At 41.7% G+C, this 17904-nt stretch overlaps 1 protein-coding gene across 4 annotated transcripts in view; it reads right to left on the bottom strand.

Moving 5' to 3' along the window:
- Positions 1-17904, bottom strand: part of fermt2 (FERM domain containing kindlin 2) — a 38625-nt gene that overhangs the window by 7345 nt on the left and 13376 nt on the right. For 2 of the 4 annotated variants that reach the window (XM_006798550.3, XM_087832728.1), the window contains exons 3-13: positions 15919-16152; positions 9972-10100; positions 6744-6776; positions 4923-5148; positions 4693-4795; positions 4222-4329; positions 2174-2308; positions 1586-1635; positions 897-1021; positions 607-713; positions 310-525 (exon numbers count right to left, since the gene is read on the bottom strand). In XM_006798550.3, coding sequence (XP_006798613.2) covers positions 310-525; positions 607-713; positions 897-1021; positions 1586-1635; positions 2174-2308; positions 4222-4329; positions 4693-4795; positions 4923-5148; positions 6744-6776; positions 9972-10100; positions 15919-16152 — 1466 coding nt within the window. The remainder of the gene's footprint in view (positions 1-309; positions 526-606; positions 714-896; positions 1022-1585; positions 1636-2173; positions 2309-4221; positions 4330-4692; positions 4796-4922; positions 5149-6743; positions 6777-9971; positions 10101-15918; positions 16153-17904) is intronic. The other 2 variants (XM_087832730.1, XM_087832731.1) reach the window with 1 other exon arrangement.

The following is a 17904-nucleotide window of genomic DNA, read 5'->3' as shown; positions in this document are numbered from 1 at the left end:
TGCTACACCAGATTATAACGAGGTTTGCTTGTGACCAAAATGTCCTTTTGTCTACAATCACAGAGCTGAGAACGTGGTGGGTAGAAATGTAGAGAGGAGGAGGAGAGGAACAGGTATTTAAATGCAAGACAACTCAGATGTTAGAATGAATGAATCAGATGCTTTTCAACCTTTCAACCATGTAATCAGCTTTTCTAAAAATACACACTAGACTAGATGATAACCCTTTTTTTCCCCTTACCAAACATTTCTACCATTTTAACCTTCACATTGCTGTAAACAGATCCTAACCTGGACTACATGGCTTACCTGTTTGTTCTTGTACTTCTTCAGGTAGCGCGGAGACACCAGGCATTCTGGGTTGATATCAGTAGCAACTGGTTCAATGGGTAGGTCAGGGTTCATGTGCTGCATCTTAAGGAAGGACAGAATGTTCTGGACCTCCAGGTTGTATGAGCTATCCGCCATGGTCTTCCCCTTGGAGGCCAAGCGGCATGCAGCCATCCAGTGGGCGTACTGTTTCTCCTGGAGATGAAAAGTCATAATTAACCAACTCTAAAAAGGAATAAGACAGCGCATTAAAGGGTGCACCAACTTCAGCCTCACCGTGTCACACCGAAGCCAGATCTCATTCATGCCATCAGCCACAGGGATTAGCAACTTGATGTTGAATTTCTGACCAGAGATGTTAACATCTGGCGTTACCTCACAGCCTACAAATAGAAAAGCATGGTGCAGACAGGAAAAAGAGGTCAAGTGTCAGAGCCTGTTCTTTAGACATGCAACCTCACATTTTTTTATTTGCAGGGAAAAAAATAACTGGGCATGACATTGAGGTTTTTGTGTGTGTGTGTGTGTGTGTGTGTACTCTTATGCAACTAGGGATGTCTCTGCACCTCTAAGATTCATTTGATGGGAAGGTGTCCCATGTGCCTCCTCTTTACTCTTGTAACAGGAAATTGTGATATCCTTGAATGTGCACCAGTACTGCTTGTAGCCCTTCAATGTCAGTTTCTTGGGTCTAGAGAGAGAAAAAAGCGGAAGACATGTCAGAGTTCAGGTGGGAGAAAACAAGAAAAAGGAAAAAAACAACCATTTTCTTTATTGGTGGTGAGGAGGAACAGCGGGGGAGGGGAGATCATAAGTACAAAGGAGGGGGAGAAAAAGAAGTAGAGCTTCTCAAGTGCAAAGTCAGCGAGATGAATAGGAAAGAAGCCAGCACTGTGGAAAACCATTAAAAGAGGAAATGCCTCTTGATATCATACCCCCCAGCATATACATTTTATGAGACAACCACCCAAGGGGCCACCTGCCTGTCAGCAAAGGCTTCAAGCCAAAAATGAATATGATTTGAAAGCTTGGTCCAACTATAATCACTCTAGATTTTTTGCAGGCTGAGTTTTCAGGTTGCCTTTTAAGCTCATAAGAGATAAGAAAAACAGGCAACAGGCTTACTTGGCCAGAGAATGGTCCCGCCACAGTCAACAGCTTTTGGATAAAATGTAATCTTGCATAGACTAACATGCAGTGTTTAGTGGTTTTGCTAATAGTAAAGGTGCATTTAAACTCATGGCACTGGACTTACTTGAAGACTTTAACATAGTCTGCTAGCTCAGGAATAGATGTGATGTCACCCTAGGAGAAAGGGGAAAGCTATTGTTAAAATAAGCCTGGAAGACTTTAACATACATACATATATGTGAATAAAAGGAAAGAAAAAAAAGGGAAAGGATTAAACACAAAACAATGACCTCACACTTGACTTTCCATGTCATTGCTCAGCACAGTAAGCTGGCTTCTTATGTAATATCTCAGAGGTCAGTTTCCTCTGATAAGCTGAATACATGTTTCAAGAAGCTGTTGTAACAGTAGAGACATATTTTCAGTGGGGCCTTAGAACCCCCAGCTCTTTGTTATATGCAGAGCTTTTGAATAACTGTGAAATTTTGCACTTCCAGCAAACTGTAGCGCATTGCATTGTCTTCGTGCGTTTCCTCTCATGTTTATGAGTGCTGATGAAAGGAGACTTCGTCACAAGTAGAAACAAAAGCACCTAACCGATGCCAAGATTTCACAATTGGGAAAAACAAATTCACATAATGACGCCCATTTGGACAAAAAGGATGCAGGCAAGCCCAGTGCACGCTCAAGCACCAGTGGTTTTGTCTCATACCAGTGTGTTGGAAGTCTTCCCTCCCTCCAAGGTAATCTCCAGATCTGACAGGGCTGCATCCACTTCATCCACCTCCTTCTCACTATTATTCATGTGGTTGTCTGAAGACATGATTGACAGCTTGTTGATGTGGTACTGAGAATGAAACAAAGAGCGATGCTCTGGTTAAAAGCATGAAACCTGCAATCTATTATTTAAGTTTCCATTCCCTTAAAGCTTACAGGTCTAAAATAAAACACTTGAGACACGGAGATTTAAAGAAAGTGTGAGGTGGAGATAGACTGTGTGCTACTGGTGCATAAACGCTCCAGCTACATCTTATAAAAAGGAAAAACAATCTGTGATAATTGCCATATAAATACTTTAAGATGTGTTGGCATTTATGTTAGCAAGTGCTGCCAGCATACACCACTGAGTTTACCAGCTATGCCGTTTTTTTGGAAGAAGCTGAAGATAAAGAAAGTTGTCTAAAGAAGAGAAGTGTGCTAAAGTAACTGGTAAAGATTCACTGAGGTCAGGCTGTTATGGGCAATGAAATTGTTTTTACCAAGTGTATACTGAATGTAGGACTGGTGCAAGACTGAAGTAAGAGATTGTTCTCTATTACAACCCCCCCCCCCCCCCCCCCCCCCACACACACACACACACACACACACAAACAAACCCATCAGTGAGTCACAGATACCAAATTTAGCTTGTAGATAAATGGTATTTATAATGTCACCCCATCAGCAACCCCCACCAATATATGAATGAACAGCTGTCAAGAAAGTGAGCGATACAATGCAGCGTTTGATAGAGATGTGAGGATTTAGCTGGCTAAGGCTTCATATTGTAGGACAAAGGGCTTGCCATGATGTCCAATCCTCTGGCTCATCTTTAAAATATGCAACTCTGGGAAGGAGTGTTTCCCATTTTCCTGTTTGTTTGTGTGATCATCAGAGTTTCTTCTTTATCTGCTGAAGTACTGACTACAACCTGTGTCCCAAGTCCATGACTATGAGGTCAATCACTAATCTTGACCACTGATTACCTCATATTTGAGAACTACCATAGTGATACATCCGGGTGACAGCATGCTAAGTCCAGCCAGCTGCATACCAGAGTTGGACAATCACTGCTCTTTATTTAGACCTTAGTATCTGTCAACAGTGAAACCTTAGCTAAAAGCCAAGACTGAAACGCAGTAGTAGCTACTAAAGTGCTAAAAGATAGGCAGCAACAGTCTACCTACCAGCCCAAACACCCAACTTAGATTAGCATCTCTCCCAGTGCAGTGTAAGAAGAAACCAGTGAAGTGTAATTACAACTGGTCAGACGAAACAAACCTAACACCTCAGAGTGAAAGAGTGGGAAAAGGAATGTGAACAGGTCTACAAGACCTTGTCTTTCTGGGGTGGGTGGTCTGAGGTATGGGGTCCTGTGCTCCAAGATGCCCTATAATTACCCTCAGGGTGAAGACAGGGTGGCGTCCTCAGGTCTTGGCACCCACAGTTTATGAGGGTCAGAAATAGAAGGAACACCACCCCAATGGTACATGAGGAAACCTAGGGGTGTAAAAGAGCTTCAAATCTGTATATCACTCCCATTCGAGCCAATAACCATTCTAGCGACTGTCATTTCTTCTGATCTACTTTGAACTTGTCTCAAAACTCAATAATCCAATGCCACCAGTGCCTTTAAAGTCCACCCAGACCAAAATTGTGTTTCTGTTTTACCAAGAGTCATGTAATAATTCTTGGGTTCAAACTGTTTGACGAGTACACTTCTGTAATAAGAACCTCTCTTTAAATCTAAAAGCCTAAGTACTTTGTTATTAGTATGAACTAAATAGGAAACAATACACAATAGTCAAGATTTAGCCTGCATGCTGCAACAGGGCTTTCAGCATTATAGCTTCACTCTGAGCTGCAATCCTATCCAATTCATTACCTTGAAGCTGAGAAGAAAGCGTGCCTTCCACCCAATAAAAAAAGGTCAGCGTTTCTTTAAATTCCGTACTTTGCCAACTTAAACTGTATCAGTACGCAAACACTCAGCCTTCTTACCTGGAGGGCAGCAAACATCATCATTTCCTCCTCTGTGCATTCAATTTCCTCCAGGAGAATGGCCCACTTGGCCTGTTCATAGAGCTGGTTCACTCGAATGGCATCATACTGTGGGCACATCAAATCATATTATTGAGCAAACTGGACAACTTTGAATGCAGTGATGTCAAAGGTAAAGGTTGTATGTGATTAATGATACAAAAGTATCAAATAACTAGTCTTTCAAATGCCCCATTCAGGTCATCGGTACCAGATATAGAAGGTAAGCTCTACAGGCCAGTGTTAAAAAAATATTTTTACCCAAATCGTGCCAACTAATGGCTAGATGTATGCCTGCTTACTTTATGATTATAATAACTTATATCTGGTGCTTTTAGAATATGATGATACAGAGCTATTCAGCATGGCAGGTTCTCAATAATTATCTCAACTGACTACAATGTGCTGTAGTGCTTTTTCTGTGTGATTTACCTTTGGATTGAGGTCAAAGAAGCTGTGATATTTAAACCTCAGCAGCAGCACCTCATTCTCCTTTACATCCTGCTCCATGAGAGACCTGGATGAGTCCAGCCACCTGTGCAAACAGTGATTACAGCTAATTAGAATATGTTATTTTTTCACACAACATGAAAGCAGTCTCTTGTAAATGTCGTCTGTTAACAACCTTTTTTAACTAAACCACTAAGCAAAGTTTAACTCACCCCTGATTGATTTTGGCTTTGTCCAGCAGGGACTGGGGCTTGTACAGTTTGACCAGAATGTCTGGTGAGGAGATTGGCTGGCTCACAGCAAGGATGCTGGGATTGCCCTCTGACAGGGGACTGTCTCCGAACCAGGCGGATGTTGGTGACAAAGGGCTGCCGTCCCTTGAGTCATAGGTGGGGGTCATGGTCTTACTGTATAAGCCTGGACTAGAGTAGATGCTCCCTGAAAAAAGATAACCATCAGTTATTCCCTTGCGGAGCCAGAAATACAAACCTAACACAAAAAACTTCCAAATACTGACACTCACAATCAAGTTAAGTACACATAAGTCACTAACACAGCATTGAGGGGGAAGAGTGAAGACTTCTCAGCACACGCAAATGCAGCCTAGCCTGACCAGTTAGTGGTCAAAAACACCATGTGACTACCAGCACAAACTTTGCAGATGAGTGACTTCAACACCACCCTCCTGCTGATGGTGGGGTAGATGTTGATCAGCATGCAGATGATGCACAACATGATCAGGTTTACCCATTTACTACCAGACCAAAAGAAAAACCAGCAGGAATGCACTGCACACAGCATACTACAGCACAATTTACCCACAAGGAAGAGAGAGAGTACAAAAATATTGGAGGAGAATACATTGAATATATTTTAAACGTGTTAAAGGAATATAACTAAACAAAAAAACCTTTGATAAACTAAGTGTCTAAGCAACTTAAATGCTGAGTTATATGTATATTTGGTCTGCAGTGTTTTAATTTGGGAGTCTGCCTACAAACAAAAGCCCCCAAAGTGAAGTTATTTGCATTTCCTGTTAGTCCAAGTTCCAAAGTATTTTCATTCCCCTCCATTCCAACTCTCCCTCTGTAGGGTCAAGCAACACTGGCTAAACCATTAAACCCCTTCTGAAATCAGGAAGTGGGCTTGGTTTCTGTATGTGAGTGTGCATGTGGATGTTTATGTTTGCAAACTGAGGTCATGAGAACATGTTGCTGGCTATGGCCTCCCCTTCCTTGTGGGGGAGGATGATCAGTGGTTCTTTCAAGGTTTTCCTCCCAATGCAGAGTTCATCAGGTCAAGAAGACTTATCCTATCACCCGTAGGGTCCCCTGGGGAATGCCAAATATCTAGGGAAAGTGTGTATAAATTGAAAGCTGGAGTTCCATTAATAACACAAAGGAGCCTCCTCCATCCTGTTTATTGAATCTCCAATGCTGGTGCAAAAACAAAGAATGCTAACATGACTTTACTCGCTAATACTCCCACACTAGAGATTCATAGAGGGCTTAGATGGAAGGAGCAGGACTACCATCAGCTGTTGAGACTACGAGTAAACCATGGGATGGTGGTCAATAAATGAACTGTCATGGATTTGGTTTTTACAGCGCTCCTGTGTGGGCTGCTATTTGAAGCATGCAGATAGGATTATAAGCATGTGATTTTAATTCTGAACACAAGTTTATGGCTAAAAACACAAATACATATAACTTGCCCGATAACAACCATCTCACATCTGCATACTCAAGCAAGTGATTGGCTATCCTGCAGGCACAGTGAGCAGGCCGCTGGAGTAGCTTTAAGAAAAGTGAGCAATGAGCTAAATGCTAAAAGGGCGCAAAGCCTTTGTCATGAGACTACCCGAATCAGCTGACTTCCTTAGGAGGACCAGTCAGGTGACTCGGTTGCTAGTCCCAAATGCTACATATGTCATGTGACCTTAACACACCAGCTGTGGGGTGTAGAGAGGAATGAGGAGGCAATGCTGAGGAAGCAGTGCTGAAAAGAAAGGACAGAGGAAGGGGAAAGCTTACCTTTCACAGGTCCGATGTATATTATCTCAGAGGCTAGGATGAAAAGAGAAAGAGTAAGAAAAAGAAAGACAGGAAAATGTAGAGGGAAGGAAGGAAACGGGTAGAAATCAACTCAAGTGGACAGATTTAAGACACAGAAAACTGTACAGGCATAGAAGAAAACAGAAGAAAAAAGACAACAGTTGAGGAATACAAGAATGGGGTATATCTTTGGCATTTCCACAGACACTGCCAACTGCTAGCCTCAGAGTGGATGACTCAGTTTACCCTCTTCACAGAGGGAGATCGCCCTGGCATGACTAGTGAAGTTCTGCAGTTTCCATCCACCCATTCATAACCATCCAACGCAGCATGACTGATTGAAAACCCAGGCAAGGCGTTGGTCAGAATGACCCAGCCTTGCATGTATAAAGTGCAGCACATTTTTACAAAGTAAAGGCTGTTCGAGGTCTGTCATTCTCAACACTGACAAGACAGACGATTACAAACAGTGGGCATGCCAAGGCGTAGCCGCTCCACTGGGAGCTGCTGAACTGGCATCACGTGCAGCGTCGTGTCTATGTTCGTGTAACAACAACAGCTGAGGATGAGTAACATGGTTTTTCTACCAAAAATGACCAATTACGTGAGGCAGGTCAAACGAGTGTGGAGACATTTCCTAAATAGTAATTTTAAATATAGAGATTGAGGTTTTGGAAAAAGATTGCCAGTCTACAAGTGGAAATAAATGGTCATGTACTCATTATGGACTTGTTGTTTAGATATCCACCCATTTCATTTGCTTCCGAGATCAGTGTGGAGCTCACTGTACAGTACACATAGACTATTTTGCATGTGTTTAGGTACTCGATAGACACACATTTCTTGTATGTATTTCTTTTACCGTTCTCGTCAGTAATAAATCAGTTAAAAAGACATTGAGAAAAAGGCAAAATGATCTGTTTAAAGCTTGAGTATCTCCAAAACATTCAATCAGACTCAAATACTTCAGAAAAGTGTTAAAATAACTGTCACAAGTTCTTATGAATGGTATTATAATCAAATGTGTTGTTTTATCAGCTTATTGAGAAAATATAATAATCACATTTAAAAAGGTGGATTGTGAAAAGACTTGAATGGATTAATAAAACTGTTGCAAATTAATTTCCTGTAGATTGAATAATTGATTAACTAAGTATTGCAGTCCTAAATGTGATGAAGGTGGTTCTGTGGTACTGATTGCATCTTTTCAAAGCCTTGTGATTTCTATCAGGAGATCTGGGCCAAGAGGCCAGCCCTTCCTCACGAGGGGACGGAATAACATCTTACAACTTGGCCATGAAATGTACTTTGACTGTAGCATGTGATCTGCGATCTGATGTGTGTGTGTGCGCTCACATACACACACACACACACACTCTCACACAAGGAGACTGGTGACAGTAAACAGATTCTCCACATTCCTACTGAAACTCTGTTTCTCCTCACCACCTAATACTCTGACCACATTTACCCACTGGGAACAAAATGTATCTAAACCAAAGGCGTAGAGGAGTGTGTAGCACACCCCTTAAAATGTGGTGATGCAACTCTGGGCGTGATCGATGTGTTGGGAAGTAACTGCTTTTTGCAGTTTCAATCACTCATTACGTTTAAATATATGAGTGAATAAATACACATTCACTCTGATCCACATAGGTTTGTAATGATACTAGAATTTTAAACTTGATACAAAGTAATGCTCAATAGCATTCTGAGTACCATGGGAGAAAAATAAAATAAGACACATGAATCTTTTCTACAAGATAAGAACTAAACCAACAATAACATCAATGTTATTTTACATATTTAACACTATCTTATATAATTTTAAGCAGTGCAAAATTTGAGGTTGTCTGAGGTAGTGCTGTGCGTCTGGTGAGTTGGCACCATTTTTTCATTGTTGATCAAATCGTACTGTTAGGGGTAGAGCAACACACTTTTTAGACACAAATAATTGTGTTAGTCTAACACAATTTACACAGCCTATTAATGTCGGGCAGGTACTGATAACGATTCCTGCCTAGTTCCACCATTAGCATCATCATTAGCATCTTAATGATAACTTAACAGCAGGCTAATGTAGCTACCAGGTAAATGCTAATAGTAAAACAGCAAACTTTTATGTGTCCAGTAGCCAGGTTAATGTTTCTGATAACCGTGTAAAATGTCTTGAAATTCCTTGAAGTGTTGTCCAGTGTTGAACTTACTGTTCATGTGTTCAACTAGTGAGGGGAGGGGCTGTGTGCCTGCCTATCTGCAGCAGTGCTTTTTGAAGGTCTATGTCAACTAGAGGAGGCAAAGACAGCACTGCCGGGTTGAGACTCTAATCTGAGAGCCATTTTTAGTATCAAATAGTATCCGAGTATCAATTTTTTTGACAACCCTAGATCCAAATCTGTATTTCAGGAGAATTTGTTTTTCACAATGAGTGTTCAGGCTGCTATCCCTGCAACTGGTGAGTCTATATAGTCATTCAGTGCACACTGAGCTGACTCTGCAGAGCAGAAAAGACTAATCGCACAAAGAGTCTCATTCACCCTGTCTGATGGTGTTAGCAGTTCTGCTTAATGCTAACTCTGTGACAGCAGTCTGTTTTGTTCTGCTCCTCCCTGCTCAGATGGTTGTAAGTCTCCCATCAGGAGGGAGGAGGGTCAGTATGACTGCACCCCTGTAGCCTGGTTTGGGTTTAAAATGGCAGCGTGACCAACTATGTGTGGAATCTCAGCCATTTTTAGTCCTCCCTGCCAAGGAATTGAGAGCGAGGGCTGTAGATCCCATGCAGGCCTCAAACTCACACATTCATATTTGGTCACGAGAAGCAGGGCACACCAAACTCGAGTCATCTTAGTGTTTTGGGTGGGCGTTTTTGTTTTTTTTAAATCGCAAGTGCATGAAATACAAAAAAGAATCTAAGAAGCTTCATGGGGCCAGCTCAACCTGCCATACAACCTGCTGTCCCAGGAAAATAGGAGCAATTGTTTTTCACAACAAAAGAAAATGAAAATTCTTCCTGATTACCTAAAAACAGATCAGAATCTAAAAAAAACTAAATGGTTAGGTTTATACAAACTTTCAACTCATGGGTTGGGAATATGAACTCAAAAATACCCTGGCTTTCTTCATCAAGAAAGATTTTTGTTCCTATGTTAACAAACTCAGTTGGAGTTCTTTAGAAAACATTGTTAACGAGCCATAGAAGCAGCTCACCTGATCCAGGTGTTAACATCGGACCCTCCAGTTCCAGATCATCTTCTTCCGTCTCCTCCAACTTTTTCTTCTTCTTTTTGGGATCACGGGGCTTGCGCAGTAGAGATAACTCCTCTGGGTGGCGGATATCTTTTGGGGAGAAACATTAAGAAGATCCATTCAATGTCACATAAGCATAAACCTTGACTAGCAACAAAGCCAAGTCCATTTGGACACAAAGACAGACAGGCTTGGATGTCATAGAGTCCCCAAAACCATACAGTAATTTGTGTTTTTTTAACTATAGGCTTGAAATAAAACCACATGACCTCAATGACTTTAAGCTGTATAGTAGGTGAAAATAGGGACACTAAACCAACCCAAATCTAAAAAAAAAAGGTGAGAGGCAGATGGGGGGAGAAGAAGGACAAAAAAGCAAAAGGAAACAGATGCAGACAGCTGTGCACATAAAGGGTGGAATACTGTAAATCCCTTTTCTCAGGGCTCTAACAAATCTTGCTTTAACTTTAATCCCCAGCTGAGACTGAGCAGACATCCTCCATCGCCCTCCTACTCCTCTTCCTTAGACAATTCCTTCAACTCACATTAATAACACAATTCAGCCGACATTGGAGAATAGTAAGGTAGCGTTACTTTTACCCCCCTGCCCGCCAAAAACCCTCCCAAAACTCTTCACAACAAACAGGTAATAAAGATGAAAAGAACCAAACTGTAACTGCATGTATGCAAATGGAAGAGAAGTGTGCAAGATCCAACTCGGACAGTAAGACACCCGCCATACTGAATATAATGACTAAAACAGAGCAGTCTTTATTCCCTGGCTTCTCTCTCTTTTCCCTCCTTCCCTTGGGCCTGGAGGCCAGGGAACCATCACTCAGCAGCAGCAGCAATGATGTTTTAGGATGGCTTGGGGCGGTTCTGATATAGGCGGTGAGACGGCCAGAATGTGTCAGGACTAGAATAGATGGAGCTCGTCTAGAAGCAATGCACATCTGGACCCTCAGCTGGACTTGGTTTTCTCGAGGATTCCATATGAACTGACGAGCACGCAGATACTTGAGAGCAATATTTCATATTTTTATGTAATCAAGTGCATAGCTATCCATTTTCTTATATCTATTGAATCAAATCATTTTTTTTCAAGTAACTGAAGAAGGTGTTGTGGAAAGCACAGGCAGAAGGGTTGAGAGAACGTCTTGGCTTGGTGTGCAAGCTTGTTTGGTTTGTGTAACTAAAGCAAAAGCATTCCAGGAGTTTTAAGAACTACCAGATGGGAGCTCACCCTTTCTCTGCCTCCCTCCTCCCCCATTCTCACTCTGCTGTAGCAGACGAGCACAGTCCCCGTGCCCTTATACAGCCATGTGAGTTCCAGGCCTGCTGCTGCGCTTTAGCCCCCAAGGAGGCAAATATACACAGTAAAGTGTGTATCAAACGGCAAGTAGATGGATAGGACTGTGTCTTTTTGTGAGACACTGCAGAACCATGTGGCATTTTATTACAACCTAACTCTGTTTAATTGTTATGAGCCTATCATTAACACTGGGAACTTTTCCATATTATAAATATTAGCATGACAAACCCTGGGGGAGATAATGCATCTGATGTAATCGATCCCTATTATTTCAATGAAATGAGTTAATGCCATGTTTTTCAATTGTTTACACTACTTTAAGTTTGTTGTCAAAACCAGACAGCTCAAAAACTTCATTTAATTAAGAACTATAAACATGTACACGTATGCAGCAGTGTATCTGATTTCTGGAAAAATCTGTGGCTGCTTAATAACGTGCAAATTTGTTCCACTAAAATGCACCGACATCCAGAAAAATTATCTACTCAGGAGATCATTTATGCTGCTCGTATGCATGATTACATTCTTTAGGTCACTACCCACCACAGTTAGTGGCCATAGGTGGTAGGAATGTAGATTATCTCCATAACTGTTGAAACTACATCAATCACCCTGCTGATCTTCTGCTCAGCTCTCCTCGTACTTGGCAACCAGGCTTCAACACAGCTAAATGCCTCCATTTAAAGAAATATTTCACTCTTAACTCAGAGCAGGCAGTACACCCTTTTCTGGCTGACAACCATGGTCTTGGAAATGCCAATTCTCATCCCGGGCAAGTGTTGTAGTTAATTTTTTGCTGACATATTCATACTCCTACGCTCACCACTTTTGGCTGGTGTCAGGAGGAGGAAAGAGGAGGAGGAGGGTGATGGTCAGAATGCTTACAAAGGCTTGGTGGATTTTCATTAGCAGAAATGACACCTAGACAATAAGATCCCAATCTTCTGTCCTGCAGACTTGTGGCAGTAACCAGGCCTGAAGCCAGAGGAAAATGATTGACTGGGAGCCAGCAGCGCTTGCAAGATTTACTCTTTGGAACAGATGATTCACTGCAGTGAGTAAGACCAGCCGCAGAAGAATCACAAACATCATCACAGGCTAATTTTACAGCACTTAAGTTTAAGTTTTTTTTTTTGTTGTTTTTTTTTTATTTTTTAGTTCTGTTCTTTTTAGCTGCTCACCACCAAGCCGGGCCCTTTGCTTCACATGCTACCAGTCTGGTGCTGTAGCAGTCCTCCATATAAAATATGGAAAACCTTTCCCAGTGGAAAGGACTACAAGTGGCGAGGATAGTCCTTCAGCTCAGAAGATCTACTGAGCGCTGAAGGGTACTTCAAACCTGCACCTGTAACAGGTGGAGTGGAGAACTGGTTCAAGCAGCTCCAAGCCAAGCTCACATGCGTTTCAGAACAGGCTCTGCTGTCACCACACATGGAAGCTAGATGTTGCAGTTGAGTCACAGGTCTAAAGACTCACACACACACCATTTGCATTATATGTTTTAAGAATTGAGCTGATTACACATAAAGGAATGATAAACTTTTGGTGTTTATATTAAGTCAAATCATACTACGAGTTCATTCAGTTCTTAAAATGGCACAAGTCTCTTGTACTATTTTTCACTCTGGCTTTGACAATCTATTCCAAACGGCCTTAGTGGCTTGGGAAGAGTGACAGTTCTCTTTCTCTGTCAGACACAAGGCTAAATATGTGCTAAAAGGCAACTCAGAAAGGATAATGATGCACTTACATTTAGGAGATGGAGCTGAGGCCAAACCACAGTACTCCTGTGTTATGACAACAGTTGAGAGCACATTTGGGCCCAGTCAAGCAGGCCACAGGTTGATGGGTCATAACTCTGCTGGACCAAAACGACAGAGCTAAGGTCCATACAAAAATCAGAAAGGTTTCTTGAGGACAAAGTGGTGGGACCAAAAAATTACAGATGTCTGCTTCAAAGTCACTCTTCGTGTGAGGTGCTACTGACAAATTACTGATGAGTCTGTTTTGCCAGATATTATTTAATGGCTCACTGTAACATTTCATTACTGGTGCTGCCTATTAGCCATTCCATAGAAAACGCTCTGTGTTGGTTTTCAAGCACACAGTAGTTTAAAAGAGCTTACACAGTTGTTAGTCTGTTGTTGTTAGTCTGAAATGACGCTTTTCTAAGGGAGGCAGCAGATTTGCACCACCTCAGGCTCCAATGTCCTCAGTCATGTGTTAGTCAGTTATGAAGAGTACATTCTGTCTGCTAGCTCACAGAACAAATGGTGTTAGAGGGAGGGTGTGTGTGTGTGTGTGTGTGTGTGTGTGTGTGTATGTGTGTGTGTGTGTGTGTGTGTGTGTGTGTGGGTGCGCTGAATATATATTTAGTCAATATGAGAAACCAGGTTGTGAAGATGGCACAGTGAGCAAAAGGAGGAGCTGGAATTTTGGTGGGGATCAAAGCAGCTTGCAGGAAAGGCAGCTAACAACAGTACACCCTACTGTGGGATGACATTAGCTGATCTATCAGGATTGGGGAGTGAGTTGGATTTCATGACTTGTCTGAACTTTAATTACACAATATACCGAAGTTATTGGTTGCATCATCAAACAAATGAAGATTCGACAATTTCCTCCGTTCTCTAAAACTTTAAGCTGAGTATCTTTTGGTGTGAATTGGGCCAGGAAATTGTGACAGCAGTTTTCCCGGTAGCATTGTAGTTGCATTTCTTCACAAAACAGAAGACATTACAAAAAGTGGAAAAAATATAATTTTGGAGAACTCTGAATTGTTTACAGAGTTCAAAATTGTTATCTTTAAACTAATTGTGGAAAATCCCGAATGCCTCTTTTTCCTATCAACTAAGCAGTGCAGGACAGGATGTAAGGTCAAAACAGGAGTGGAACTGAGTGATTTTTGTGTATTACAGTACATCAGCCTTTTGCTGAGCCCTCTTCTCTTTTCCAGTCTTACCAGATGGAGTGCATTTGTCAAGACCAAGCTGCCTTGAACATGGGAGAAGTATGTAATGACAATGAGAGTGTTATGTTGATTTCTTATGCTGGATGTTCACTGACAGAATTTAATTGCTCTAACGAGACTAAAAACCAGACAAAACATTAGTTTGGAGTAAAGAATAATGTTTGTTAATACTGCAAAGTAAAAGACTGTTGGATGAGGTAGTTGTAAAACTGTTTTCTCTTTCTGTTTTGCAGACTTGCACAAGTAGCCCAATGACTGAAGAACTAAACACGAGAACTAGATCTGGTCTTAAAACCAAGCTCATCATCACTGGAAAAAAAAAGAAGAATCAAATCTGGTTTCTGGTTTCTGTCTTCCACTATCCCTGCTCCTCCCTTTCTGCTGTCTGAAACAAAGGCCAGCTGGACAGGCCTCCACTCTTCCTGTCCCCTCGTATTCACTATGCAGCTCACAGGCAGGCAGGAGAAACTATGCAGAGGAAACTGTCAAATTGAAACCTGCCCAAATAACAAAAAATGCTTCCAGGTCACTGCAACTGTAAGTCAGCTTAGTAAGCTGTCATACATCTACAGCAAAAAGAAAAAAAACATCCCCACTCTCTATTTTTGAAAATAAAATCTTGCAACCTGCAAAGTCAGCTAAAATAAGTTTTTCTAAAATGTATTCTTATGTAAATGTGAATATAACAGATGTCTCTGCCCCGTATTTTCAAAAAAAGCTTCTTTGTATATTTACACTAAATAAAATGCTCTGCAGAAACCAAACTAAAAGCTCAAGTCAAGCGATACCAACAGGAGACCCTGTCACTGGAGCCCCTGATCCTACTTGCCGAACACAGTTCAGTGACCAGGACACGACAGGTGTGCTATGATCCTGTCTAAGGATACACGTGCGTGAGAGTTTTGTCAAACCTGCAAACTGTACTGTAGATAGTGATTGAGAGGCAGGGGCAAGGGTTGAGATCTGAGCTGAAGAAAAGTGGATGTTAGTAGGTCAGGGGTTGTTGGAGTCCAGCATGTGACCTCAGTCATCTTTGGCAGATCAACAGATATCTATAGTGTGTGCGTGTGACCCTTAAGCATTAGTTACGCCATGGAGGACACTTAAATTAGAACTGATGTTATAAGAAGGAGACTGTGACCAACAGTAGGAGTCATTTCTGTGTACCTTGTTGCACACCTTTGTTTCTGAGACAGATAAATAATCTCTGTTTACGAAACATTATTGTGAGACTGATTGGAGCCCTGGTTTCAAGGACATGACTTTAGATTGGGCTGAAAGTCAGGAGACACCACTTTGGCTCTGTAAGCTTAGACTGTGTTTAATAAACACAACAAATTGCCAGGGATAAAAACAAAGAGGGAGGAAGGGCATGATTAGCTATGTTTGATGTCGAGCATTTTAGACCTTTTCCAAAAATACTATCACCACAGGAAGTTTCCAGTTAAACAGGGTCTGCATAAGTAAACTGCATGCCCCATTTTGCAAGTGAAACAATTTCAAATACATAACTACTTGCCAACAACACCTCATCTCACATTGCCTTCATGAGAACTTTTCACATGTCCACTTAAAATAAAACTATTCATTCTATTCCTCTGAAAAGGAGTCGATCGTTCACTCACTGAAAGTTTTGCAGATGTCCGACACAGCCTTGAAGACCCTGTCAGAGAAGTTGACCTTGACTTTCATGTGCTTCATGTTGGGGAGCTGGAGCCGTAGCAGTTTGTGCTGCGGCGTAAAGAGCAGCCTGGCGTCAGCTTGGATGCCGTACTTATCCAACGTCCAGTGGGTTTTTAACAGCCATGTCTTCTTCTTCTCCCACCAGAGAGCATGGTCCGACCAGTCCCTCTTTACATCTAAGAGAAGGCAGAAAAAGATGGAGAAGTTACAGTGATCAATATGTAAACTGAAAAGCTGTAAAGAAAAATAAGCAAAGAACGGAGCATTTATATTGCTGTATTGCTGTATGGTAGAACACTGTATAACACTCTACTGATAACCCAACCAAGTATATCCCTTCCCAGCTGGAAGTCACACTTGATTGAAAAGGGGCACCAGCACATTATTGCAGAGACGGTGAAGTCAAAGAGAGAGGAGGGGGGAGAGGACTGAATGTGTGAAAGACGTGGCTGTTTGTGTGACGCTGAGGGAATATCAGGTTCATACCGCCCTCTTTGTTCCAGAGTCACACCGTGATCCCTTTAAAGCAGACGCAAGGCACCCAAAACCCTGCATTGCTTCCAGGCTTTTGCTCTGCAGGGGATCACCAACAATAGCGACTGACCTGTAGTCTCATGGTGTATGTGTCTCACTTCAAGGGGAAGGTGAAAACCACAGGGAATTGAGGGAACTCAAAGCATCTGTTTTTGCAGATCACCTGGTTCTCGTCTGTATGCGAGCAGCTCAGCAATGTGCTGAAGCTCTATTTGAATTGCAAATCAAAGTGGTCAGTAAAACCGAATATTCACAGACATAGTGGTAGCTCTGTTAAAACCATTGTTCTCATGTATTAATGCGATTCATCAGCGACTGGGATACATTCACAAATTAGCCATGCAAGTTAAGCGGCTAGCTCAAAGGCTCATAACTTTACACGGTGTTTAAAATACCGGCTATTTATGTACCCCACACTGTGCACATGTTCCTTTATGATCAAGTGTAAAATTTAACAGTCTTGTTAGCAGACTGTGATAGTTGAGATGACGTGAATAAGCCTGAAGTTTTTTTTTTGACTACTTTCAGATTTCCCCCGAGTAGTGATGTCATTATCCCGACATTATTTCAGGAAGGCACTTCCCAGATCGGTCTCATTTCCTCCACCCACATACCTCTTCACTGTTTCTCCAGCTTATTCTCAGTCTCACTCTGAGTCTCTCTATGCTCTTAGTGAGTCATTGCCCAGACAGAGACGTCAGTTTGCTCAGTCACCGTTTAATCAAATCATTCGATACTGATACTGCGGGGTCAGTGAGGGTGTTTGAAAAAGGTCTGTATGCTCGTCAACAACCTATTGTCAGACAGACGTTTGATATCCCTACAAAGATAAGAAACCAATAGTCAGATCACAGGAATATAGTGCAAATACAATATATTGGCACATCATGATTCAGGGTTCAGTTAGAAAATACAAAAGCTCAGTAAAGTTTACATATGCAGACTAAGGGAAAGGTTTTACCACAAAATACCCCTATGAAGCTTCCAATTGTGCTATTTAATCTCAACTAACTCTAATTCAATTAATTATCAAGTCTGTACATTAATGGAAAAAAATATGTGCTTTCCCCCTCATTAAGGACACCGACCTAGTTTGCATTCAAGGCTGGTAGCACAGGAAAGAATACGTCGTCAGCTCATTACATCTTCTGCTGTTATGACATGAGGAAGGACACAGGTAATAATGCACAAACTGGAGCCATAATGGATTGCAATTACCTTCAAGTACACTGTGAGCAAGCAGCAGTTACACACAGAACAGCGCAAAACCTCACATCCATTTTCCCTTTATAATGTTGATGTTTGCTGGTAATTCATTCTATAAATTGAAAAGTACATCAAAGTGAAAAACTGCAAAGATGAAATTGAATGTTTCTCTTTGCCGACCTTCTCTG

This window comes from Neolamprologus brichardi, chromosome 19 (genome assembly GCF_056152115.1).
Source record: "Neolamprologus brichardi isolate AB-2024 chromosome 19, ASM5615211v1, whole genome shotgun sequence".
In the NCBI taxonomy this organism is placed as follows: domain Eukaryota; kingdom Metazoa; phylum Chordata; class Actinopteri; order Cichliformes; family Cichlidae; genus Neolamprologus; species Neolamprologus brichardi.
This window is presented reverse-complemented; position numbering and strand designations above follow the sequence as displayed.